The 26,481-nt window shown below is 38.5% G+C and overlaps 3 protein-coding genes across 5 annotated transcripts in view; all 3 read right to left on the bottom strand.

Annotated features, from left to right (window-relative positions):
* Positions 1-830: 830 nt before the first annotated feature.
* pals1b (protein associated with LIN7 1, MAGUK p55 family member b) lies at positions 831-22,763 on the bottom strand. The gene is made up of 13 exons (XM_055186386.2): positions 21,940-22,763; positions 18,216-18,424; positions 17,788-17,868; positions 17,568-17,693; positions 17,101-17,262; positions 16,923-17,000; positions 16,606-16,789; positions 14,754-14,822; positions 14,398-14,463; positions 13,971-14,138; positions 12,980-13,182; positions 2,794-2,886; positions 831-1,894 (listed from the first exon to the last, which is right to left on the bottom strand). Exons 1-13 carry the CDS (start codon positions 22,085-22,087, stop codon positions 1,718-1,720), a joined length of 1,764 nt encoding a protein of 587 aa, XP_055042361.2. The 5' UTR covers positions 22,088-22,763; the 3' UTR covers positions 831-1,717.
* LOC129429583 (uncharacterized) lies at positions 3,577-11,482 on the bottom strand. The gene is made up of 4 exons (XM_055186385.2): positions 11,100-11,482; positions 8,523-9,218; positions 6,122-8,437; positions 3,577-5,969 (listed from the first exon to the last, which is right to left on the bottom strand). The coding sequence occupies exons 1-4, from the start codon at positions 11,381-11,383 to the stop codon at positions 3,968-3,970; spliced, it is 5,298 nt and encodes a 1,765-aa protein (XP_055042360.2). The 5' UTR covers positions 11,384-11,482; the 3' UTR covers positions 3,577-3,967.
* Positions 22,764-23,852: 1,089 nt separating the features above from the next.
* The window catches only part of gphnb (gephyrin b), a 61,557-nt gene continuing 58,928 nt past the window's right edge, over positions 23,853-26,481 (bottom strand). For all 3 annotated transcript variants that reach the window (XM_055186468.2, XM_055186469.2, XM_055186470.2), the window contains 2 exons: positions 25,252-25,348; positions 23,853-25,094 (listed from right to left, as the gene is read on the bottom strand). In XM_055186468.2, the coding sequence (XP_055042443.1) occupies positions 24,961-25,094; positions 25,252-25,348 (231 nt within the window). In that variant the 3' untranslated portion in view covers positions 23,853-24,960. The remainder of the gene's footprint in view (positions 25,095-25,251; positions 25,349-26,481) is intronic.

Below are 26,481 nucleotides of genomic sequence, written 5' to 3'. Positions count from 1 at the left end.
AATGATAGTAACACACCTTATATTGGATGAACAAGACTCACTCACGGATTTTAAAGATGATATTTGCTCACCTTTCATAATCAGGAGTTGATAACAAGTTATGTCTTGTTGCGTCTTGGATGTTTTACTAAACATGACTCATATTGACAGATAACAGAATCACATCTCTAAGCTCCAGTTACAACTTTAATTTGCATATTTTGTAACATATTTAAATTTGTTAGCATTACTTATTAAAATAACAAAAAGGAAATGTATCTAGAATAATAAATGCTGTACTAATGTGTGCTAGCTCAGTGGTTCCCAAACTTTTTCAGCGTGTGTCATAAAACTGGGGGGCCCCTGGCACCATCTCGCGGCCCCCAGTTTGAAAACCACTGTGCTAGCTTATGCATTAAAGCATCAAATTCAATTCAGTTTACCATTGATATCATCACAGGACATTTATAATACAATCATGACAGAAATAAAGAAACACTACAGGTTTACATGATTCAGATAAAGACACACAGGGCTCTCTGGTCAACCGCCTGCCTAAAACTTCAACATGAATTTAATTTACTTTACTGACAACATGCAGTTCTACAAAAAATTGTACACAAATATGATCATGACCTATGATCTGTATTTACACTAAATAACTACTGTAAAAATACTCACAAAACTGACATTCCATGTGCCATATACACTGTCAGAAAAAATCTAGTAATTTAGTTTTAACCTTCATATAACCAACATTATATATATATATATATATATAAATAAAAAAGAATTTAAAGGCAAGCAAATAATTTCTAATTCACATCCCATATCATTTACAAAATAATATTTTAAATATATGGTAAATATAACTTAATTTTATAAAGTTTGAAGTTAAAACTATATTTAATTTTAACCTTTTTAAAATGGTTATGTTTTATGGTTCATACCAAAAACAAAGTTTTTTATTGCAACATGAATATTTTTCCTTGATTGAAATATATTTTTAATGCTTTAAAATGTATTTATTTTAAAAAATATATTTCAAAATATACAAAAATGGCCAAAGATATATGGGTGGAAAATGTATTTTTGTAAACATATTCCTAAATATATTTCAGGAAATATATTTTTGGCCATGTTTTGTATATTTTGAAAAATATCAAATCCCTATGGAAGTGATACTGTAATTATGCCATTTTGAACAAACACATTTTTAACCTCTCCAAACTAACCCAAACAGCAAAAAAATAATAATTCTCTGGCCTAAAATATGTTTTAAATATACGCTAAATAATTTTTTAAAAGTAAAGCTTAATTAAATATATTACATATATATTAACCTTCACATTTCAAAATGTATTTCAGGGGCAACAAATACATTTCTAATTTTACAAACCATATGGCAAAATATTACATTTTATAAAGTACATTTTTGCAGATGAAATTTAATTTGAATAGATTTGTAACAAAGTTGATCTTCCAATGTGATGTGAATGTAAAGCTTATATAAGGTTGAAATATATTTCAAAATATTTTTGCAAACAAATTTCAAAATATATTTCAGCAAATATGTTTTTTGTCCTTCCTAAAAATTATTTATCATTAAATTATATTTGAATATATCTATTTTTTGCCATATGGGAATGTTCTCAATAGAGCTGGACAATCAATTATTCTCTAAATAACTTGCACCATCTTTCTAAACAGAAACTGTTCTGGAGTCAGTCAGGGCCCTTCAGCACACCCAGGAGTAAGGAACCCACTGTGGCTCTGTGTCCAGTTTGTTAATAAGTTTCATCAGTTCAAAGACACTTTTGTTTACATCACTGTTCGTAATGACCGCGTCAAACAAGTGACCAAAGCTTTGCTCCATCTCACAGGCTTTCTTCAGGAGCTCACTCGTGTCCTCGACCTGCACACGGCCACATCAGAGAAAAAAATTCAAAGATACATTCAGATGTGTTAAAAGATTCAAGATAACTCTGATCTGAACTGTGAACTATGAAAATAAATGATCTGTGTACAAATACTATAATACCATAATCCCCTAACCCTAAAACAAGCCAACTAACATTCAAGATATATAAGTCTACATAAATGTCCATGGCTTGATATGAAATCAGTTTGCAAATCCCTGATATTTTTAGTTTTCTTTAAAGGTGCCAAAGTATGCATTGTAATAATCTGTTAAATTGTTTTCTGATATCTACATAGGTGTGTGGCTTTATTAAGGGCAAAAATGATCCAGAGTCAGTTTTACATGTCCATTTACAACCCTAAAATTAGCATTTATAATGAAATGATCTATTATTACCTTATTTGAGAGGGTTATGAATAATAATGTTGAGCTCTGCTCTGATTGGCTGTTTCTCCTTCAGTAGCTCTGTGTGTGTGTAAACAGATCTTATGTTTGAGTCTGTATCAGATGAAGAGACAGATTTTGACGAATAATCAATTGTTAGGAGATTGTTAATGGACGTATCTGAGTGGTAAGTTTTTTTTTTTAGTATGGACCTGTAAAACGTAACTGTAACATCAATATTAGAACTTCAGCCTAAACGCTAGCATTTAGCATTAACTAGCATATAGCGTGAACTCAGTAGTCACAACTGTTTACATCTGGACTGTAACGTCACAGTTGGTGTTATGTTGAGGTCTGTTTTTTAGCGGTCTTTTGCATGCACAAGGTTTACATAAGAAGAAGGACACAATCGTGTTTGAGGCTCATATGTCGTCATTGTAAACAATGGTGTACAAAGTTTAAGCAAATGTTGTTTTATATGTTTCTAAAGAAAACATTAACATACATACCTTGTGTTTCTTCCCTCCTTTGGTCAACAGGACAGGAGGTCTGATGAAGATGATGTAGGGTTTCAGATCAGAGGAACGCACGACTTGAAGAGACTGAGAAATACAAAGCAGAAATAAAATATACAGCATATTGAATTAACAAAAAACTTAATGTAGACGCCAGAAGCAGGGTTTAGATTTAGCCAGGACAAGGTCTTAGTTATATTTGGACATTTAAGTAGTTATTACAACATACCTTGCAAAAAAACATTACTGGTGTCCATTTTGAGACAAAACAAGGGCACTAATATATTTTAAGATATGTCAGTGCAAGCCGTTTCAGTTATGACAGCTCAAACATGCATTTTAGTCTTAGACTGGACTTAAGCCCTGTCCAGGTAACCACCCCTCAGTTTTTAACACCAGATACATTTTTTGGCCAAAACTAAATACAACATCTGCAACAGATGTCAAATTCCTATAAAACAATAATACATGTTAGAGAGATCAAGCCATTGAGAAATGCTGGTATGCATGTTTCTCTTGGCTGTCTGTTCCTTTGTAATCTTGTATTTCATACTTTGTACATTCACAAGTTGAGCAATGAAGAATTGATTTGTTTTGAAAGAGAAACTTTGGCTCCAACAACGGAAGAATTACATGAACCTTTAATAAAAAAGTCTGCCATTATCCTTTTATTCTGTAATATCTAAAAATCCTTGAAATGACCACTGTACTTGACTTTATGATTTGGTTTTGAATACACTAGCAAACATGTCAAAAACAACAAGACAGGACAATATGTACATTTTTAAAAGATTTTTTACTAAAACTTGTCAAGAAAATTCAAGAGTATGATGGAGTGCATCAACAAAACACACAAATACAACTTTAAGCATATGACAAATGTCCATTAATGATTTTCATCCAAGTTGTTTTACTTAGCAGAACATTTAGGACCTGGAATGAACTTAATTCAAAATGAATGTGAACGGACAACTCTGAACAGTCTTTAAACTCAGTAAAACTGTCACATCAGCAACGATAAAACATTTCACAAAGATGCTTTAAGAAGTCACAGCTATTCTCTAAAAAATGTGAATAAAAACACACACGTTTTATTTACACTAAATGGATCCATTACTATACAAGCGCAAACACCATCATATAAAACGAACAACAAACGCGCTCATGATCATCCTGAAGAGTGTCCCTCAATGTGCCATTTCTGAAAGCAGTTCCTTGAGGGCACCAAGCACAAGGCCACCTTGCAGTGCAAGCACCATACGTTTGTCTTGACTTTATGTCCTGAAAGTTTACACCTCACACACTGTCTCTTCTCAGATGTAACATGTGAACCGAAGTGCTGCGGCAAGCATCTCTCAGTCGGAGCGGATAAGGCCGATGGTGACGGCTTTTTGTTGGATGGGTCTCTTGTGGCAGGAGCAGAGGATCTCTTGCCTCTGCCGGCACGTCGCAACTCGGATATAAGCTTTTCCCTAAACACTTTCTCACTCAAAGGGGTCTCGTTCTGAGCCTTCGCCAAGTGTTGGTGAAGAACATAACAGTTCATCACTGCCATTTCAAGAAAATGGATAAAGAACATCTTGTACCATTTCTTGGTTTTGTAGAGGATGTTGTAATACCATATTAGGGCGTTGTAAGAGTCCTCATCGTTTCTGTATTTATTGCAGTCTTTCACGGCAGGTGGAACAGGGATTTGACGCAGATTCCACACACCGTCTTCATCCCTGACTCTCCTAATGATAAAGTCACCCGCAAACGCCTTGTGCATGGTGGAACACGTGACGATTTCTCTCTTATCCGTCCACCTGACGAACAGAAGACGACCCTGACGACACCAGCGGATCGAACCTCCATCAGCGCTCTCGCTCGAAACCTTAACCTCCGGTAAACTAAAGGTACGACGTAGAGGGCCACACGCGAGGATGTCATTTTGCAATAAATCCCGGTAGAGAGTTGGACTGGTGTACAAAGTGTCTGTATACAACTTGTAACCGTTACCGAGGAACTTGAGATCCAGCAGTCTCATTACGGAATTATAACGGATGCCTTTTCCTGGTGATGTGGAATTCTTTCCGTCATATACGAAGAAATTCCAGTTGTATCCAGAAGACAAATCGGCAAGAACAAAGAGCCTGTAGCCCGGTTTGGTTGGTCCCATTCTAGTTTTTGAAGTATGCAATCTCTCATGTACCGAAATCTCTCTGTTAGGGTGAAAGTACGCCCTACACGCCGAAAGAATGTCTGTATACAGAGGTTTGATCTTCAGCAGATGGTCATAATCCGGGGAGCCTCTTTTCTTGTCGTTCTCCTCATCTTCTTGAAGGTCACACAGGTGAAGATTACAAAAGATGGACTGGAATCTCATTTGGGACATGATGGATCGTGGGTATGAAAACCTGTATAGTCGTTTTTTTGTCCAGTAGTTCATCAGAGAGTCTGCCTTTACCAAGCCCATGTACAGAACCAATGCCACATAGGAGTAAAACTCATTTACTGTGAGAGGAACCCAGCTGAGCTTCTTCGAAACATCTGCCTTCTTCTTAGCATAGCTGTTGGTGTTTCTAACGATTGTCTGGATGACAGAAGAGGTAAAAAACAGCTGAAATAACTGCAAGGGAGTGCGTGTTGTTTCCCTAAGCTGTGGCCCTGGAGGTCGCTTCGGACAGAAATCTGGGAGCAGAGGTTCTTCATCCTCAACAGTGACATCATGCCACATATCTGGCTGAGGGGCATTTTCTACTTTTTCCTTGGGACAATCCAGAGCAGAAGTAGTTTGTGCAGATGTTAATTTGGCTTTGGGGTCGATGTCAAAGGTGGTTTTAGAGCTGGTTGTTGAGTTGGGGTTAGAGGTGGGTGTGAGTTCAGAGGGCATGGAATTATGGATGGGTTCAGGGGTTAGTTTAGAGGTGTGGCCGATTTTACGGAAATGTTTACGGGGGCGACCTCTGCGTCGTGATGAATGTTTAGAGTTGGGGGTGGAATCAAGCATGGGTACAGGTATGGCATCGTGTTGAGAGTGAGCAGCTGACGTCACGATAGGATTTGGGATGGTGGTGGGTTTAGAGACGGGTCTAGATGCGAGTTCGACCCTTCGTGCTTTTGACGCAGGTGATGTTGAATGTTCTGAATCTTGCTCCATTAAAGGCTTCTGCTCTTCTGCACAATCGACACTGCAACACACAACAAACAGTTATTACCGCAAACTTCATTCACTACACATTTGCACCCTACAAATGCTAAACCTAACCCTCTGCCAAAATAAAAAATCCTGCATACAATCAACATTATGTAATAAATGTAGGATGTGTTTATGTTTACTCACTAGTCTTCATACAAGTCTTCTTTCCCTGAATCAGAGATCCTCCCGCTGTTACTATCTTTGCCAAGATCACTGATGACCAGAGGCACAGCAGACATGAGATTAGAGGAGGTTAAAGGATCAGCAGTGAAACTGGATGTGGTTAAAGGTCCAACAGTGGGATTGGGGAACGTTGCCGGTTCAGTTAAGGAGCTGGGGGTGATTTCCATTTCATTGGGGGTGGTTGCTGGTTCAGCAGTGGGACTGAATGTGGCTACAGGTTCAGCAGGGAGATTGGAGGAGGTTTCAGGTTTAGCCATGGAACTCGAGATGATTTTAAAGGCACGTTTACGGGGTCTGCCTCTCCGGGTTACCGAGCTAGAGATCCTGTTGCTGTTACTGTCAATGTCACAGACAGCCAGAGGCCCAGCGATTGAAGAGGTGGTTGCAATTTCAACAGTGGAATGGGAGTTGATTTTAGAGGTGTGGTTACGGCCTTTCTGGTGTAACGGGGTGGTTGTCCTGTTGCTGTTTCTGGTGGAATTGAACATGGTTGCAGGTTCAGCAATGGGACTGGAGAATATTACAGGTTCAGAAGAATTTGAGACAGTTGCAGCAGGTTCAGCGGTTGGATTGGAGACGGTTACAGGTTCAGCAGTGGTAATCATGGGTCTTTCAGGTTCAGCTAAGGTGTTGGAGCTGACTTTAGAGGTGCGTGTACGGGGTCCACCTCTCCCGTGTAGTGGGGTGGTGGTCTTGTTGCTGTTACAGGCTTTGTCAAACTGGCTGATGGAATTGGGGGTGGCTGAAGGTGTGGCAGTGGGAATCAGGGGAGTTGCAAGTAGTGGGGTGGTTGTCCTGTTGCTGTTGTCAAAGTGGCTGATGGCCAGAAGCCCAGCAGGTGTGAGATTAAAGGTGGTAGAAGATTTAACAGTGGGACTGGAGAAGGTTGCAGGTTCAGCAATGGGAATCAGGGCAGTTGGAGGTTCGGCTGAGTTGATTTTAGAGGCACGTTTACGGGGTCTGCCTCTCCGGCGTAGTGGTGTGGTTTCCTTGTTGTTGATGGCCAGAAGCCTATCGGGCATAAGAGTAAAAGTGGCTGCAGGTTTAGCAGTGGAATTGGATGTGGTTGCAGGTTCAGCAATGGGATTAACGGTGGTAGGAGATTCAACAGTTGGATTGGAGAAGATTGCAATTTCAGCAGTTGGACTGGAGGAGGCTGAAGGTTCAATAGTGGGATTAATGCTGGTTAAAGGTTCAGCAGTGGGATTCAACACGGCTGCAGGTTCAACAGTAGGACTGGTCTTTGTTGTAGGTTCGCCTGAGTTGGAGTTGATTTTAGAGGCACGGTTACGGGGTCTGCCTCTTCGTCGTAGTGGTGTGGTTGTCTCGTTGGTGTTGTGGCTGATGGTCGAAAGCCTAGTTGGCATGAGAGTAAAAGTGGTTGCAGGTTCAGCAGTGGAATTAAAGATGGTAGAAGATTCAACAATGGTATTAGAGAAGGTTGCAGGTTTAGCAGTCGGACTGGAGGAGCCTGCAGATACAATAGTGGGATTAAAGGTGGTTGCAGGTTCAGCAGTGGAATTTAGGGTGATAGAAGATTCAACAGTTGGATTAGAGAAGGTTGCAGGTTTAGTAGTCGGACTGGAGGATGCTGCAGGTTCAATAGTGGGATCAAAGGTGGTTGCAGGTTCAACAGTGGGAGTCAGGGCCGTTGCAGGTTCGGCTGAGCTGGATTTGATTTGAGAGGCATGTTTACGGGGTCTGCCTCTCCGGCGTAATGGTGTGGTTTTCTCATTGCTGTTGTCAAAGTGGCTGATGGACAGAACCCTCTCGGGCATGAGAGTCAAAGTGGTTGCAGGTTCAGCAGTGGAATTAAAGGTGGTAGAAGACTCAACAGTGGGATTGCAGAAAGTTGCAGGTTCATTAGTCGGACTGGAGGATGCTACAGGTTCAATAGTGGGATTAAAGGTGGTTAAAGGATTTAACACAGCTGCAGGTTCAGCTGTGGGATTGGAGAAGGTTGCAGGTTCAGCAGTCGCACTGGAGGATGCTGAAGGTTCAATAGTGGGATTAAAGGTGGTTAAAGGATTTAACACAGCTGGGGGTTCAGCTGTGGGATTGGAGAAGGTTGCAGGTTCATCAGAGGAAATCAGGCCAGTTGCATGTTCATCTAAGGAGTTGGATGTGATTTTAGGGGCGAGTTTACGGGGTCTGCCTCTCCGGCGTAGTGGGGTGATGGCTGGAGGCGATGGTGGCGAGAGTCGTGGTCTCTTTGCTAAAAGTTTCAGTGATGTTGAACGCTCTGGAATCTGTTGTATTACTGCCACTGAATCGACCCTGTAACACACACCACACAAACACAGTTTATGTGGATGTACTAAAAATAGGTAAGTATTTTAACATGCTAAAGAATTGCACTCACGTCTCCTCCAATGGATGCCTTTTTTTCAACGAATCATTGATCTTGTTGACTGTGTTTGTGTTTAACAGAAGCCCAGCTTGTGTGGGTTTACTGATAAGTCTGGAAGATATCGGTGTTGAATGAGACGTGGGTGAGGAATTAGGGTTGACTGTGATGGTGTGTGTGGAATTAGGGCGGAATTGAATGGGTGTGGGATTAGATGTGAGAACGGGCGAGGAATTAGATGGGAATGTAATGCTGGGTACAGTATTAGTAAGGGGTTTATGGGTGGAATTAATGCTAAATGTAAAAGATGTAGGACTAGAAGTGTGAATGGGTGGAGAATTAGGATTTAAGAGTTTAATGGACTGAATATTATTAGGAAGGGGTACAGATGTTGCATTAGGGCTAAATTTATTGGTGGGACGGGAACTGAGGAAAGGTGAGGAATAAGGAATTGTTTTAGGGATGATTTGGGGGTAAAGGGTGGGCTCAGGCAGGAGTAGAGTTTTAGGTTTGTCTTTAGGGGGTCTGCCTCTTCGTCGAGGTCCGGAGGGGGAATAAGAAGGGTGTATAGTGAAACTCCTGCTCGCTGTTAGAGATAAGGGGTATTTGCGTGGTCGGCCCCGCCGGCGTGGTGTTGATGACGAGTTGTATTGTTGCCTCTTTGCTTTTGAGCGTCCTGTAATTGGTTCCCATTCCTCAGAAGAATCAATCCTGCAACACATAACATACACACTTCGTATTCACATACTTATGTGTTTAAGTATGCATATATACTACTGTTCAAGTTTTAGAAAACTTTACTAAAATGTGACTCATGATCTTTTAATCTGAATGTATATCCTTAAATGTTTCAAATTACTTTTGTTGAGAAAATATAACTGTGCCAATATATTAAAAGCTTTCTTTAGAAAACTACAATTTTATTTCAAAAATATATTTTTGAAATGGATGACTTGGACTGAATAATGAAGAAAAAGCAGCCAATAAGAAAGGGTAAAATGAATCTCAAGAAGCTTCTTCATGAAATGCCAAATTCTAGGCAAAGGATGCCTACAATAAAAAAATCTACTGTATAACATAGCATTGATCAAATTTGAATGGTTTCAGTCCTTACATAATTCCAGTAATTATAAATGGCGCTAATCAATTGTTTTCTTTTTTTTAAAAGATGTTTACTATTAGGGATGCACTGAATGTTTGAACTTATTCGGCCAAAAATAGCAAAAAACATCTTTCTTGGACTCGCTGAAATGTTTGCTGCATTTATAAAGCATGCACACCTCTTACTCTACGCTAGTTGCTATTTGACCGCGTCATCAAAAAATGTAATTGTTCACATTATTTCCTATCTGTCTAAACTGCAATATAATGTCTAGGTAGTAGCCCAAACATTAATAAGCCCATCAAAAACACTCTCTTTTCAATCATTTTCCATATTGTTGACTACATTGTCCATAATCATGTTTGGTATGACATTTACTGGAGTGACTCATATAATCTGTAGTTAACATCCCAACAGTGAACTATTATTAGATGCTAGTTATAGAGTGCCGCAGGGATGGCGCACCTCTGTAGGCCAACCCGGAAGTCAGCGGGGCACTGGTTACCTCGCAAAAGCCCATTCACTTTTCCCATAAACTTTACGTCATGCATGACCTTTCGACGTGCTTACGCAATACACAAGGTCACGCTGGCGAGTGACATAGCCAGTGCAAGACAAGAAGTTGTGGTTTAAAAGCTTTTGCTTTTTTGCAAGATAAGACCCTTATTAAATTGAGAAAAATCTACTTTTTTCAAAAACTTAATTTCTTCTCGACTGAACAAAGAAAGACACCAAACTTTTTTGGATGACATGGGGGTAAAAAATGAATGGGGTTTTGTTTAAGAAAGTTGAGTATCCCTTTAAACACAACTTATTTCTTGCAATAATCCAAAATCTATGGGAAAATGAATGGGCTTTTGTGCGAGGGAACCAGTATCCCGCTAACTTCCGGGTTAGCCTACAAAAATACGTCATTCCTGCGGCACTCAATTGCTCAAGAGGTGTATTTGTGGGAGGGGCTTTCTTGTTCTGGTGAGCATTATAATAAAGAAAAACTTGGAAACGCCCCCTGGTGAACGATGAGGTCACCAATATTTTCAATATTTTACTATCGATATATTGCAGGAAGACTGTAAAGATTGAATGCATACTGAGCTAAAGGTAGATTTTGTCCAGAACATAGTAGTGTTGTTTTTGAGGGATGGGGGTGGTAACCCCCAATAATCAAAACTAGCTATTACAACCCACCCCGCAAAATTTACACAATGACAAATAAAACATATTAACAACAATTCAACCTGCAAAATAAATGTACGACCTTCAGCCAGCAGAGAGATGGCCTCAAAGCTCACAGACACTCTGTACTGCACTTAATGTGTGGACTGAATAACTGTAATTTCATTGAGATGCTGTCTTGCATGCACTTTTATCTCTTTCAAGAAATGCAAACACATAGGGACCTTGAACTACAGCAGTGATGGTGTAATACAAAATTAGCCTCTATCATCAACATCTGCAGCACACAAACATGAGGAGGCGCGATCACCTACCCTTCCTCGCGCGCTTCGTCTTCCTCCGCGGACTCGTCCAGTTCGTCGCTGTCTGACAGAGGCTTGTAGCCGAGCTCACCATCACAATCATCTATTACACACTCGATATCATAAAACATCTGTCTTTTCGCCCCGGCGTCTCCCACTGATGCCATTTCCAGCGATAAAACGGAAAAAATCCACAAACACGCCTCCACATGCAGCCGCAACAGAGAATGGTCGCAAAAGGCACGCGCGTGCGCCCCGCCTACCACTATGACGTAGTGCTTGGCCTGGTGTTTCATTGGAGCACAGCTTGAGTGACAGGAGAGATGGTGCGACGCATGGATTCCTCTCCTACATCCAAAATCGCATACTTCCACGCTATAAAGTATGTGAAAATCAGTATGCAAAATGAGTAGTATGTAAAAAACAAGTATGTTAGAAATACCCGGATGTTCTGTTTTCACCGAGATTTCCGAGTCTGCATAAGATGGACACGCGAGCTGAGAAGTCGACAAATGCACAAAGCAGAGTATTTTTAATTTATTAAAGTATTTTTCAACTATCTGTACTTCTTCAAGGTGTTTTCCTTTTACTTTAATACAGTTTAAAGCACAATATTATACATTTTATTCAACTACATTTCACATTAATTATATTTTAATACTTAATTAGTTACATATAAAAATCTAGTACTTAAAGGGGTAGTTCACCCAAAAATAAAAATTCTGTCATCATTTTCTCATCCTCATGTTGTTCCAAATCTTTATGAATTTATTTTTTTCTGATGAACACAAAAAAAGATATTTTGATAAACGATGGTAAGCACACATTTGACTGTAACCATATAGTAGGAAAAACAAATACAATGGAATTCAATGGGTTACCGTCAACTGCTTACCATAATTTATCAAAATATCTTCTTCATCAATCACAATACTTCCATAATATTTGTTTTCCTACTATGGAAGTCAATGGTTTTTTTCTTTTGTGTTCGCCAGGAAAAAGAAATTCATACAGGTTTAGAACAACATGAGAATAAAAAAATTATAACAGAATTTTCATTTTTGGGTGAACTACCCATTTCAAGTAATTTTACTAAAGTAATTATGCTAGATTTTAATGCATTTAAGTATTAAAAGTAAAAAATTGTAGTCGAGTACAAAGTACAGTATGTATTGGGATGTAGTGAAGTTAAAGCCAAAGAAAAACAATCTGATAAAATACAATTTACTTCAGTAAAGTAAAAATTATTGTGTACTTTACACCGTTGCCAAAGTTAATAAATATTACAAAAATATGAGCCAGGCGACTCTTCAAGTTAAAGATGCATTGTGTAACTTTTAGAAGAATCTCTTGACAAATATGCAATATAATATACATAACTATATTATCTGTGGTGTATAAAGACCTTACATAATGAATTAATTTGTTTTTATTACTTTAGAATGAGCCTTTTTTATCTCCATACACCGCAGGTCTCCTTACATGGAAGTAATGTTTCTACAGTAGCCCTAAATGGACAAACTGTACAGAGCATTTTAAAATTGAATGGTGAGCTATTGGTTGCAATTGGCTATTTCACCACATGATGCTGCTAAAATTGACACACACCACCTTTAAGAGATAAATGTACCAAGAAATGTATAACAGCAACTCTTTAAAATATTTCAACAGTAGTTAATACATCATAGGTGACTGAACATCATTATGTAAACATGGTGGATGTAGTTTGTCCAGAATTTATGCATATTGCACATAAATTACTCATATAAAATAATCATACAAATGTATTATTATTAAAATGTCTGAACTGTATTTACTAAAACTGTATCATTTGTGTAGACAACAGTTTTTAAACCGAGTCAGTCCCACTTATGTTCATTTTGAAATCTTACCCTGGGTTGCAGGCATAGCAGACAGATTTTTCCCGAGTTAATAATCTGTTTGACTGAATCTGTGTTTGTGCCGTACAGGTTTCGCTCAAATTCTCCAGACTCTATGAACTTTCCTGAGGCCAGGTCAGATTCGAAGCTCTCACGCGATACAAAATTGTACTCTCTTCCACTGACCTCATACAAGCGGGGGGTACGTGTGGTGTCTGTAACATGTTAACATACCAAATTAAGCAGATATAATACAATACAATACATGTTGATCATGCTCAATCCCTACTTCCCATCGCCTACTATTCGTTCTAAATGTTATTCGAACTAAGAATTAGTATGTAGCCAGATAGTGTACTATTCCTAGTGAATGTTTAAAGTGCAGGTCAATACCCACAATTCTGTGCCAGAGGGAGGAGTTTAGTGACGCTGCACTGAATTAATACATTAAGCAATATAGTAAACATTACATAAGAAATAATGGATGAAGATAATCTGAAATGCAAGAAAAAGTTGTATTTTGATGTGTTATCGTTAACAAATACAGTGTTGACTAGGCAACAACGTTCGCTGCAGTTATGTGTTAGTATGTCTCAGTATTTGCACTAAATTGTACGTATATACTTTCTAATAGCAAAAACAGTACATACTTTAGAGCAGTGGTTTTCAAACTGGGGGCCGCGAGATGGTGCCAGGGGGGCCCCAGTTTTATAACATTTCGTGAAATACATTAATTTATCATGAATTCCGTGTAATTAAACCTAAAAAATAAAGCTACTAACAAAAAGCACTACTTTTTTGTATAATTTAATGTTTTTTTTATTAAAATGTTGAGTTTTAGAACAGTTTTTTGTCACCAATTTTCTTTGGGGGGCCACGAAGGAATGCACCGTACACAAGGGGGGCCGCACACTGAAAAAGTTTGGGAACCACTGCTTTAGAGTATAGTACAAGTAGGTGTATTGGGACGCAGCACATATTTTCTAAAGAAGTAAATACTCACGTGGAACGGCGCTGGCGAATCGGCTGGGCTCTAATGACAGCAGTCTCTGTCTCAACCCATCTTGTCCACTGTTTGGTTGACCAATCAGAATGATGGGACGTTTGCGGTCAGGTGGCTGTTGGTATAATGCCACCTCTTCATAGGTCAGAATATCATCAATGTGGTGTGCTGAAAAGACAATCGGTCATTACTGTTAAGTTTCAGAAAAATATAAATGCCATCTCAACATGCATTTCAATTTAATTTCATACTGATCAAGAATCAGATAAATAACAAATTAGATATGCTTATATGATCATACTCATTTAAATTACATTTACATTTATAGATTTGGCAGACATGACTTACAGTGCATTCAAAGTACACATCAATATGTGTGTGTTCCCTCCCCAGCGCTCGACCAGATGAGTTAAAGGAAAATACTCACCAACATTAGGGTCATACAAAGGTTTTATTTGTTGCTTTTTATTTTTCTTTGAGTACCAATGTTTCCCTGAAGAAAGAGATCAGTACCACATATGTTATCATCTTTCCATGCATATAAAAACTGCTCAGAGATTCACATCAGATGTGTGTTTTCATCTCAAGATAAGAAGAATTTTACATTGATGCATTTGTATTTGGCAGATGCTTTTACTTACAGTGCATACAAGCTGTATTTTATTTATCAGTATGTGTGCACCATATAGGATTTGAACCCACAGTGCCGCTAACAGCATTCTCTTAACAGTTGAGCTACAGAAACACAGACATGAATAGAGAGACAGACTGGGTCCAGCTTACCTTTATGTTCTTGATTCTGGTCTGTAATGGTTTTCTTCATGGCTTCTCTGTGCTCCTGAAAGCTCTTTCCTTTAAAATAACACAACAGATGGTGATAAAAGAGATTTTAATTTAACATGAAACTATACACTGTCATTCCAACAAACAAACCAAGATTCAATGACTGGACTATATATTTGAGAATAGGTCTTGACAATGAAAATTTGTTTACAGTATATAGCACAATTAATCATCAAAAAACACTACAAGAGATTATATCAAGTGGTAAGGGTTTGGGTGCAGCACGATCACCCTTACACTTAAGTCTCGACTTAGAGATGAGCAATAGACCTGGTTGGAAGACCGAAGAGATCTGGTGGGTTTATACACAGGGGCTAAACCATTTAAAGATTTCTAGAAACAGACTTTTAAAATCCATTTTTGAACGAGCTGCAAGCGGGAAAGTGCTGTCTGGCTAATACCAAAATAAAGTGAGTTGCAGTAGTCCAGTCTAGATGAAATAAGTGTGAATTACTTTCTCAAAGTCTTTCAAAGAAAGAAACGGCTTTGCTTTAGAGAGTATACGAAGCTGAAAAAAAATCTTGCTATATATATATACACTCACCTAAAGGATTATTAGGAACACCATACTAATACTGTGTTTGACCCCCTTTCACCTTCAGAACTGCCTTAATTCTACGTGGCATTGATTCAACAAGATGCTAAAAGCATTCTTTAGAAATGTTGGCCCATATTGATACGATAGCTCGAAGCTCCCGTTCCACCACATCCCAAAGATGCTCTATTGGGTTGAGATCTGGTGACTTTGGGGGCCATTTTAGTACAATGAACTTATTGTCATGTCCAAGAAACCAATTTGAAATGATTCGAGCTTTGTGACATGGTGCATTATCCTGCTGGAAGTAGCCATCAGAGGATGGGCACATGGTGGTCGTAAAGGGATGGACATGGTCAGAAACAATGCTCAGGTAGGTTGTGGCATTTAAACGATGCCCAACTGGCACTAAGGGGCCTAAAGTGTGCCAAGAAAATATCCCCCACACCATTACATCAGTGGTAACAGGGCATGATGGATCCAAGTTCTCATTCTGTTCACACCAAATTCTGATTCTACCATCTCAATGTCTCAACAGAAAACGAGACTCATCAGACCAGACATTTTTCCAGTCTTCAACTGTCCAATTTTGGTGAGCTCGTGCAAATTGTAGCCTCTTTTTCCTATTTGTAGTGGAGATGAGTGGTACCCGGTGGGGTCTTCTGCTGTTGTAGCCCATCCGCCTCAAGGTTGTGCGTGTTGTGGCTTCACAAATGCTTTGCTGCATACCTTGGGTGTAACTTGTGGTTATTTCAGTCGAAGTTGCTCTTCTATCAGCTTGAATCAGTCGGTCCATTCTCCTCTGACCTCTGAAGGCATTTTCGCCCACAGGACTGCCGCATACTGGATATTTTTCCCTTTTCACACCATTCTTTGTAAACCCTAGAAATGGTTGTGCGTGAAAATCCCAGTAACGGAGCAGATTGTGAAATACTCAGACCGTCTGGCACCAACAACCATGCCACGCAAAAAAATACTTAAATCACCTTTCTTTCCCATTCTGACATTCAGTTTGGAGTTCAGGAGATTGTCTTGACCAGGACCACACCCCTAAATGCATTGAAGCAACTGTCATGTGATTGGTTGATTAGATAATTGCATTAATAAGAAATTGAACAGGTGTTCCTAATAATCCTTTAGGTGAGTGTATATCGTGATATTTATGTATTTGCTGAATTGGTTAATTTTAATGATGCAATGTTAATGGTCATAATGTTGCCTAATTATATATCACCAGCAGTATTTTCAGACACACACCGGGTATGAGGCCAGCGAGGGGTTTTTGGTTCTCATCTCCGTCCCTGTACGCCTGCCACCAGTTAGGATCATCCTGGCTAATGACATGCAGGACGTCTCCTTTACAGAAGGACAGAGCTAACTCTCGGCACGGCACGTACGGGTCATCGGATGGGTCATAGTTAAAGTTTGCTTTTACATGCATCTGGAAAGAGAGAGAAGTATTTACTATATACAGTGGCACAAACACAAAGGCTATGTTTTAAATCATAATGTTTAAAACAAAGCTTTAGAGAAGGTAAAACACTTTATAGAGCTAAATGAAGAAGAAGTCCTACCAAAGTCTGTCTGTGAGAAGATATTTTGTTTTGAGAGTTAGGGATGAGTAGAAATGTGAGGGGTCCATGCATGCTGGACTAAACACAACAAAGAGCAAAAATTTCATCAGGCATCATAAAAAACATCAGCAGGTTTAACCATACGAGGTGCTCATCATGTCTGAGCTGTGGATCTCACCAGGATGTTGTGGACGTCATTAACACTTCTCCCATGGACCACAACGCCACTGATCTGCAGGATTTCATCCCCTTCACTGAGGAGACCACTTTTCTCTGCTGTCCCTCCGCGGACCACCCGACTGATGATCACGCAGTCATGATGGTTTCGAACCGTCACACCCTGATCACACAAACACACTCACTCTCAACATTTGAGAGAAAATGTATGTTTCCACTTATATTAGCATTTAACAGACACTTTAATCCAAAGTGCGTTTAAGGTAAACATTTTTCATCAGTAATTGTGTTCCCTAGGATTTAAACCCAATGGTTAACGCTATGGTTTGCCAATCGAGCTACGGGAACATTGTATTAAAGGTGCAATAAGGTTCTTTAATAACCTTTACAGCGCCTTTGAGATGAATTTTAGGGTTAGAAACACTCCATTCTGTTCCCTTTTAAACAATAAACACAACAAATACGTACCAGAGGCACGTCACGTGTTTTCTCCAGACACACCAGTTTTGTGGTCTTTCCACACGGCTCCATGGTTTCAGTTGAGTCCATGTTCAATTCCTGCTGGGCTATACAGTCGTGAGCTTCCATCAGGGCCTGGAGATAAACCACAGACCAGACTAACTTGTAAGACTAGTTAAACAGTCTATGCATCTGGCCTATGATGTGCGACAGACCACAGGTCACTTACCTGTAGATGTGGGGAACTCAAGAGGTCTGTAAGATCTGTAGCTTCAGTATATTTACTGTACGACTGTAAAACATTTTCCACCTGAAGCACAAAAAGCATCATTCAAAAAGTTAACAGGAGGTCTTGGCAAAAAATTATTCGCTTTGAAATAAGTCACATTGCAGAGGAAAAAATGGGTTGAAAATATCTTTTTATGTTGAATTAAATGATGAGATCAGCCAACCACTATATACACCAAATATAAGCCTGTGATATAAACTCTGTCACTGCAGCACACTGTTAAATCTTTTCTGGTCTGTTAGATCTGCACCAATGAAGAATTTTAAACCTGACAGTCAATGACACCATGCATGCGGCCAGATCAACCAATTCACATATTAAGCATTAAGCAACCTATTAAGCTTTTGACTGGTGATGGGCGTTCGTACCTCATCTCTGAGCTGTAGGGCGTGTGCTGTGAGTGGGTGTGGCAGATGGAGGTGTCTCATAGTCAGAGCGACGCTGCGGTGCATGAGGAAAACCTTCTGGAAATCACTCTGAAGAAGAAGCTCCACCAACAGCTGAACGTCCTCCTGACTCTCAATGTCATCCAGATGAACCTTTAGCTCCTCAAGAGAGAGCAGTAAATCCTCCCGCTCTGAGAGAGAGAGAGAGAGAGAGAGAGAGAGAGAGAGAGAGAGAGAGAGAGAGAGAGAGAGAGAGAGAGAGAGAGAGAGAGAGAGAGAGAGAGAGAGAGAGAGAGAGAGAGAGAGATAAGAATTTACACATATACATCTAGCCCAGTTGAGGATCTGGTATTCTGATCTCTAATAAATGTAAACCTGCATATCAGCGTTATATGTTATATTAGATTTATTGTAGTTCCTAAACTTCCTTCAGCTCATCACACCACTTCCCATCATCGTAATGCCCAGCCGATGTCTGCAGCGAATTTTTAAATTCCTATCAAATTTTATAACATTTTTAATATATAATATATAGTATTTTTTGCTATTGGATCTGTCCAGCGACAGAAAAGCGCTTCCTTTAACTTGCAATTTTATTTTTTCCATTTTTTAGTTTTTCCATTATTTTAAATTTAATATTCTTCTAAATCAGCTATCTGAAGGGTATTTTTTCCCACATGTTTTTTCTTAGGAGTCTTATAAATCCTTTGGGATTCAGCTAACATTGGCTTAACTTAAAACTTTCCTCTATACTTTGTATTATCCACTCACTAGTACAGTACTTCTGTTATCCTTGTTATGCCCTGTTATGCTTTTATTAAGGTGCAGTGTGTAATTTTTAGAAGGATTGACAGAAATGCAAAATAATATACAAACTATATTATCAAGGGTGTATAAAGACCTTTCATAATGAACAGTTATGTGTTTATTACCTGAGATGTTTTTATCTACATACACTGCGGGTCCCATTACATGGAAGTCGCCATTTTGGCCCTCCATGTTTCTACAGAAGCCCTTTACGGACAAACTTTTTTTACCAAGTTGTCTCTGACGGTGACATGTTTGTCCAGTGGCGGCTACCGTAGCTTCTCTATGTGTTTCAAAAGCGAGGGGTGACAGTGGACTGACCCGTTGGTTGCAATTTACAACCTCACCACTAGATGCCGCCAAAGAACTTATATTGACAAGAAGTGAAAGTCAATAGAATGTTCCATTGCAACACCAGCACCCAGCAGCAGCCCTACGAATCCGCCATTTTGGAATGAGAGCGACTCCGGAGTCAACTAGAAGTGATGGCAATATCAGCTACTTTGTACATTAAAAGATCAAATTCAAACTGAATGATGATTACACAGAATAACATACAATCAGACCAGTGATCATTAATCCCTTTTTACAGCTTATTTTCAGATATTTAGACAAGTCTTCCACTTTTATATAGGCTAACTTTACATACATACCGACATAAACTCATCCACACATAATATTTTGGGTCCATACGTACACATATACACACATATACATCTGAATTGCTCGAAATGGATTAACTAAAAAAAACCCACAATTATAGGACAGACAGAGCAATGCATCATGTTCTATAATTATCATGTTTGTAGCGGGATCTAGGGGATAAATATGTACATATTTCATACCTAGTGGAATTGGTAACTAATAATAATAGTAAATGTGTAAAGTAGCAAAAATTTGAATTACATAATTAAGCAAGAAAAAAACGACCTCAAATGTGTATCTATTGGATGGGATTCCACAGCTGATAACAACAACAACACAACACATACATACAAGACAATACAGCGCAATACAGCGTAGCAAGTGAACAAAATTTTAATTTTCATAAACGTACTATTGCGCTTCTGATTTGGCTGTGAGATTCGCTGAGAATGAATTGAGAATAAATTGGCTGAGAGAATTTTCATTCCAAAATGGCGGCCGCGCTACTGAAGCGCCACCTAGTGGCTGCTGCCAAAAACGAATCAGAGTTTCCCCTCTTGTTCTTCTATAGTCTTTGATGTCGCTAAAATGTACACACTGCACCTTTAATTTTAAGCTATATAAATTAAATGTTAGGGGTGTAACGGTACGTGTATTCGAACCGGACCGTTTCGGTTCAGGGCTTTCGGCACGGTGCACACGTGCACCGAAAGGCCGAATGCATTTTGTGTGCGCCTGTGCGGAACATAATACGTGCGTTTCCGCACGAACATATTAAGTGGCGGAAGTCTCCTCGTTCAGCGCAAGTCTTCTGTCAAACATATAACATAATTCGGCCCGCAGAAAGATTTTTATTTACTTAGTTGTATATCCGTTTGATTATTGATGTAAACGTTTACGTGTCGTATCTAAAAGCGCATGTTAAACGCGTGTCAACGCGCTGCTTTGTTCTTTCAAAAGTGAGTGAGAGGTTGCGCGTCTTTCGTTGCTACGCATTCATGAGACGCGCTTTCTGTGACAGCGAGAATAAGGAATGCGTGATCAGATTTTTCATCTGCACCTCACGTCAATCATATCATTGTGCCAATGCGATCAGCTGGTCGGGACACGGAAGAGTTGTACCCGGGCTTACTCAGCTGCGGAGGGGTTCGTAAGTAAAGTCACAGCTTACATTGATGACACAAGCAAAGATTAGGAGAAACATGCAAAAGATCAAAGATGGCTATGTATGCAACTCACTAATCTTAAAATGAGTGTATAATAAGTATTTCATCATGTTGCTTGCTATGCAGTTACACATAGAGCAGTAATATTATTTTTATACAGAGATGGTACATAGCCAATTCAATACTGTGAGGTAAACAATCCAAAATAAATCAAAACAGAACATTTTTGGTGGCAAAAATGTAGGCTAATTGTTCATAAATGTATTCAGGAATTGAATTTGTTAGTTCAAGGTTTTAGTAGAAAAAGTTTAAGAGAAGGTTAAGAAAAGAGTTACCTTCTGTTATAAAATAATGTAAAAAAGAACTTTGCAGTAGTATTTTATTTATTATTTTTTCATTTTATATATATTTTATATGTTATATTTAATAAAAAAGTGTTTAAAAAAAGTGTAAACAAATTGTAAAAAAAGTTTATAGTAATAAACAACCTGCAGTTTAATGTTTGCATTTTTCCCTTACTGTACCGAAAATGAACCGAACCGTGGCTTCAAAACCGGGGTTCGCACCGAACCGTGATTTTTGCGTACCGTTACACCCCTATTAAATGTTATAGTTTTATTCATGTTTTGAATGCCCTCCTTTATATTTTTAGTTTTCGTGTTCATTCTAATTTAATTTTGTAACTTTGAGCTTTTTTATTTTATTTTATTTTATTTTTTGTTTTATATTTCAGTGAATCATTTTGTGCCTCAAACCTATTTCAGTTTTTTTTTGCTAAAGTAGAATTTCAAATTATCATTTAATTTAAGCTTTCATCTAACATTTAGGGCTATGATTTATTTGATCTCAACTAACAGATGTGTTTTAATTAGATTTTAGTCAACAAAAACTGCTGCCTGTGAAAACCCAGCTAAAGTCATTTTTTTTGTGATATGCTGTTTTCTTCATTAACTCCTGCTACATAATTTAAAGAACATTCTGTTAAAATATAATCTTGATATCTTCAATATTGGCTGAGTTAAATCAGTTCTGTTGCCGTGGAAACCTGCCAGATTATCTGGATTAAGCATCTAGTTAGTGTCTCTTACCTGTCTTGGTTTTCTTCTCAAAATCCATAGCATCAAAAGTGGGATTGTCGATGCCTTCGTTGGAGCTCTGTGTCAAACTGAGACACAAGGGTGAGTCGAGGTTGGTGTCCTGTATCTGTTCACAAGACTCTTCCTCCCTCTTCCTCATCCTCAGTTCTAATACGTAGCTGTTAAAGTGTAATAATATCACGGCTAAATATCACAAACATGAACTACATGTACAAGAACACTACCGCATTATGAAAGCTTTAAAACTAAAGCCATTGGTGCATTTCTTATTTCTTGTTGTCCTGAAACAGGTTATTCTAGACTCCAGTATTCAACTAAAGCTGTGTCTCTCCTTCATTACATCTCTATGGGACTTATCCATTTAATCATCTGCCAAAAAAAATCTAATTTAAAGTTTCCCCAGTTACCCATCCAGACATTTAGTTTTGTTTGAAGTAACAGATGGCAGTGAAGCTAACTAACCATCCGTTTATCTGCCATTAGTTAATCCTAACTTCATAGTCTCATCGAAACACTCACAGATACACACTCACGTACATGCACACGACTCACCTGTAACAGAGAGAGATGTGGTGAGATGTTGATAGTAAAATGATAATTCCAGAGGTGTTTTCACTCAGGTCCAGTGGATGTGTAAGTGCTCACTGTTCAGGTGTCTGAGATTAAAGCGGATCAGAGAGCACTAATCCTGTTTAATCCCGACAACACTACAAGTCTGTCCATGTAGAGGTTAGTAGCCTACACATAATCATCAAAATCTACTCATGAATAACTAGGGCCTGATGTGTGAAAAAAATTTAAAGGGGAGGTGTTTTTCAAATATTTTGTAAAAATAAATTATGAACCACAGGCTTATATTGATTATACAGGATATTAAGCTATTTCTTGCAACTGTTGAAATAAAATATGTAAAGAAATGTAATCAGTCCTATTCGCACCCACCCTGAGCGATATTCAAACCGCTGTGGTATGGCAAACGAGAGGGGGGATAATCCTCCCCATGCCCCCCCCCAGCAAATAACTGACCTGAGACTATACTCTATAAAAACACAAATCTTCTTTATCACATTTAAATAAACATGGAATTAAACAGATTTTTGTTGTATCCAATCATTAAAATCAGTGAAATCATTTAAAGGTGCAGTGTATAAATCTTAGCGGCATCTAGTGGTGAGGTTGCAAATTGCAACCAACGGCTCGTCCACAGCTGACCCCTCGCTTTTGAAATGCATATAGAAGCTACGGTAGATGCCACAGGACAAACATGTCTACATCAGAGGCAACTTATTAAAGTTTGTCCGTTAAGAGCTTTTGTAGAAACATGGCGGCACAAAATGGCGCGTTCCATGTAAGGGGACCCTCGGTTTATGTAGATAAAAACTTATTATGCTAAGGTAATTAAAGTATAATTGTTAATTATTCGAGGTCAATATACACCCCTGATAATATAGTTACATATATTATATTGGATTTCTGTCAAGTGATTCTTCTAAAAGTTACACACTGCACCTTTAACCAATCTTTTAAATTTATACGTTCATTATACAGTTCGTATAGCAGGCCATAATGATTACCCAAAAACATTATGGAGGGGTTTCCCGGACACGGATTAGCTTAAACCAGGACTAGGTCATAGTTTAATTAGGAAATATAACTAGTTTTAACAAACATGCATTACTAAAAACATTACTTGTGTGCATTTTGAGGCAAAACAAAGAGTACTTATATATTTTAAGATATTTCAGTGCAAGTTATTTTCAGTTTGGACAGCTCTTAAAAAATGTTTAGTCTAGGACTAGTCTGTGAAACCACCTCTCTAGTAGCCGTGTCCCAATGCCCACCATAAAAAAATAACACATTTTCCACACAAATAACAAGACAATAAAATCACACAGGATAAGGAATAATGTTTTTATTTATTTTATTACAAGAAAATTCCACAATGCTATTCTTTATATAATGGTCAAGGATTGTATTATTGTAGTCTCTCTCTGTCATTAAGTTCTTATCGATACAGAAAATGTTTATTATACAGAATAGTTGTCGCCTCATTGCTTGGTCATATTCGCAGGAGTGCTGGTCACATTTATCTGTACAATTCGATTGTTTACTGTACATTTTTGTGTAGTTGATTAAAAAGGCAGTCAGCACTTAAATAAGCTGTTACTTTTAAAGTATATACTGTATATTTCAATAAAACGCTCGACTGTGACTCCACCCCCTGGGGGACGGGGGCGAGGCTACACCAGGTCATGTGATTATAAGGAAGCTTCAGGGATTGGGTGAGCAGGTCCGTGTTCCCCCGGGCACGACCTTCGCGCACCCACGCGTTTGGCACTGCGCACACAAACAAGACTCACGAGATAAACGACAAGCAAAGCTCTTTGTGATGTCATAATGATGCTTACTAATGGGAGGAAAAGTAAAAGTGTCACGTTAATGACACGTAAGACAAAAGTGCCGCCCTCCAGAGCCACGTTTCAACTTTTCGTCCCCACGACTGAAAACAAAAGCAATAATAGTTCATCATCGAAGTTTTTCTTTTTTAAAGTTAAGATGGGGAAATCATAATCTTTTTTTTCCCGGCAGGCACCTACAGTTTTCTATTAAAATGCTACAGCTATAAGATCTAGCGTTGAACACACAGCGACTGCAATGAAAAGAACAAAGTTGCCTTAATATAATAATAATAATAATAATTAATAATAATAATAATAATAATGAGAAGAAAAATGCAATAATAATAATAATACAGAATAAATCTCTTTTATAATTAGATTTTATAATTTAAAAGTTATATTTTTCTTTGTTTGAAATATTAGAATTTTTAAATAAATTTTTTTCTCATATGTATCTATTTTTGAGATCAAGATGTTGACTATACTTCAGCATTATCCAAATCAATAAAAACTAGCTGTGCCGTTGCATATTACAGTCAATGATATGTGAACATGCACCGTGAAGCACCCATCGCTCGCCCCTCCTCTCCCCGCCTGTCTCTATTTGGTGACATCATAGACGGCCAATGACCATGACGTCCACGACCTCGCCCTTGTGCAGCTCCACGTATTGCTCGGTTTTGGGAGGTAGCATCAGCAGTCCGTTAGCGCTCCGCATGCTCATTACTCTGCAGCTAACCTGGTTCCCTGGAGAAAAAAATATGGGTAGAAAGAAATGCAGCAAAAACTTGACTCAGTGCTGACCTTTTAAACCTGCTGGTCTTGAAAACAAACAAGCTGCAAACTGGGGAAAAGAAACAGAGGAAATTAGTATAAAAAGAGAGAGGATAACTATGGTTCTCACCTGTGCTCTGTGCCCATGGCAGAGGTTCCTGATGGTGCCATGTTAAAATACAGCGGTGATACTCAGGCCGTGGATCTAGCTTTACATCACATGACAACTGTAAACAAACAATAAAGGCGATATTTTACTTCTTTATCGACAGACGGTGCCATCTTGCAGATATGAACTTTAAAAAGTTAGTTCACCTTTGTGTATAGAATAAGGCATCTATGTATATTTATGTCTATGGCTGACGCAAAAGGCCGGTGTTTAGCGCATGCATGCACTGCTTTCATGACTTTATAAGTACAAAAAGTATTCTCATTGCTTCATGAAATCAAAATTGTACAGAGCCCCTAAGGGGACATGGAGCAAAAATTAAATAAAGTTTAGTTTTGCGTGCTCACGTGAAACTATCGCGTGCTCACGTGAAACTTTCGCGTTTAGTTTCCCATGCTCATGTGAAACTTTCAGGTGCGCACCTGAAACCTTCACTTTCATGTGCGCACGCGATAGTTTCACGTGCACGCGTGATAGTTTCACGTGCGCGTGCAAAAGTTTCACGAGAGCATGCAAAACTAAACTTAAAAAAAAAAATCTGCACATGAAGGTTTTGCGTGAGCAAATAAAACTAAACTTTAGATTTTTTTTTAACTCCAATGTAACCTTAAAGGCTCGGTAAGATTGAACCACTGCAGTCACATTTTAACAGTGTTGGGGGTAACGCATTAGAAGTAACGTGCATTACGTAATAATATTACTTTTCTGAAGTAACGAGTAAAATAACGCATTACTTTATTAATCTACATATTTATATTTGAGTTACTTTTTTAAAAAAGTAATGCAAGTTACTTTTCAGTTTAATTAAACTGAACATATTACCGTAGATTTATGAACTATGCATGCGCGCCTGTGTGGGAACAGTTTTAGTCAGAAACAGAGATGGCAGGCCAGAGCTTGATATTTTTGCGATGGAAATATGCAATTTCTGAATGCAGAACTTCTCAGTCGTAAAAGCCACATGCAAGGCCTGAAAGAGATCAAGCCTCAGCCAAGTAAGAAAAAGTAACGCAAAAGTAACTTAAAAGTAGCATAAACATTACTTTCCATGAAAAGTAAGTAACGCAATTAGTTACTTTTTTGGGGAGTAACTTAATATTGTAATGCATTACTTTTAAAAGTAACTTCCCCCAACACTACATTTTAAAGTCTTTAATGCCTTTCTGAGCCTTGAAAGTTGTGAGTTGCGTT

The sequence above is a fragment of the Misgurnus anguillicaudatus genome, chromosome 18 (genome assembly GCF_027580225.2).
Source record: "Misgurnus anguillicaudatus chromosome 18, ASM2758022v2, whole genome shotgun sequence".
NCBI classification, from domain to species: Eukaryota; Metazoa; Chordata; class Actinopteri; order Cypriniformes; family Cobitidae; genus Misgurnus; species Misgurnus anguillicaudatus.
Note: the sequence above shows the minus strand (reverse complement) of the source record. Positions and strands in the feature narration are given on the sequence as shown.

Coding starts and splice junctions, on each gene's coding strand:
- pals1b (XM_055186386.2), bottom strand. CDS start 22,087: ATGAGGAAGAGGGAGGAAGAGTCTTGTGAACAGATACAGGACACCAAC. Junction 18,425..21,939: donor TGAGAAGAAAACCAAGACAG/GTAAGAGACACT, acceptor TCTCTCTCTCAG/AGCGGGAGGATTTACTGCTC. Junction 17,263..17,567: donor AAACACGTGACGTGCCTCTG/GTACGTATTTGT, acceptor TTGTGTGATCAG/GGTGTGACGGTTCGAAACCA.
- LOC129429583 (XM_055186385.2), bottom strand. CDS start 11,383: ATGAAACACCAGGCCAAGCACTACGTCATAGTGGTAGGCGGGGCGCAC. Junction 9,219..11,099: donor GACGAAGCGCGCGAGGAAGG/GTAGGTGATCGC, acceptor TATGTGTTGCAG/GATTGATTCTTCTGAGGAAT. Junction 5,970..6,121: donor GAAGACTTGTATGAAGACTA/GTGAGTAAACAT, acceptor TGTGTGTTGCAG/TGTCGATTGTGCAGAAGAGC.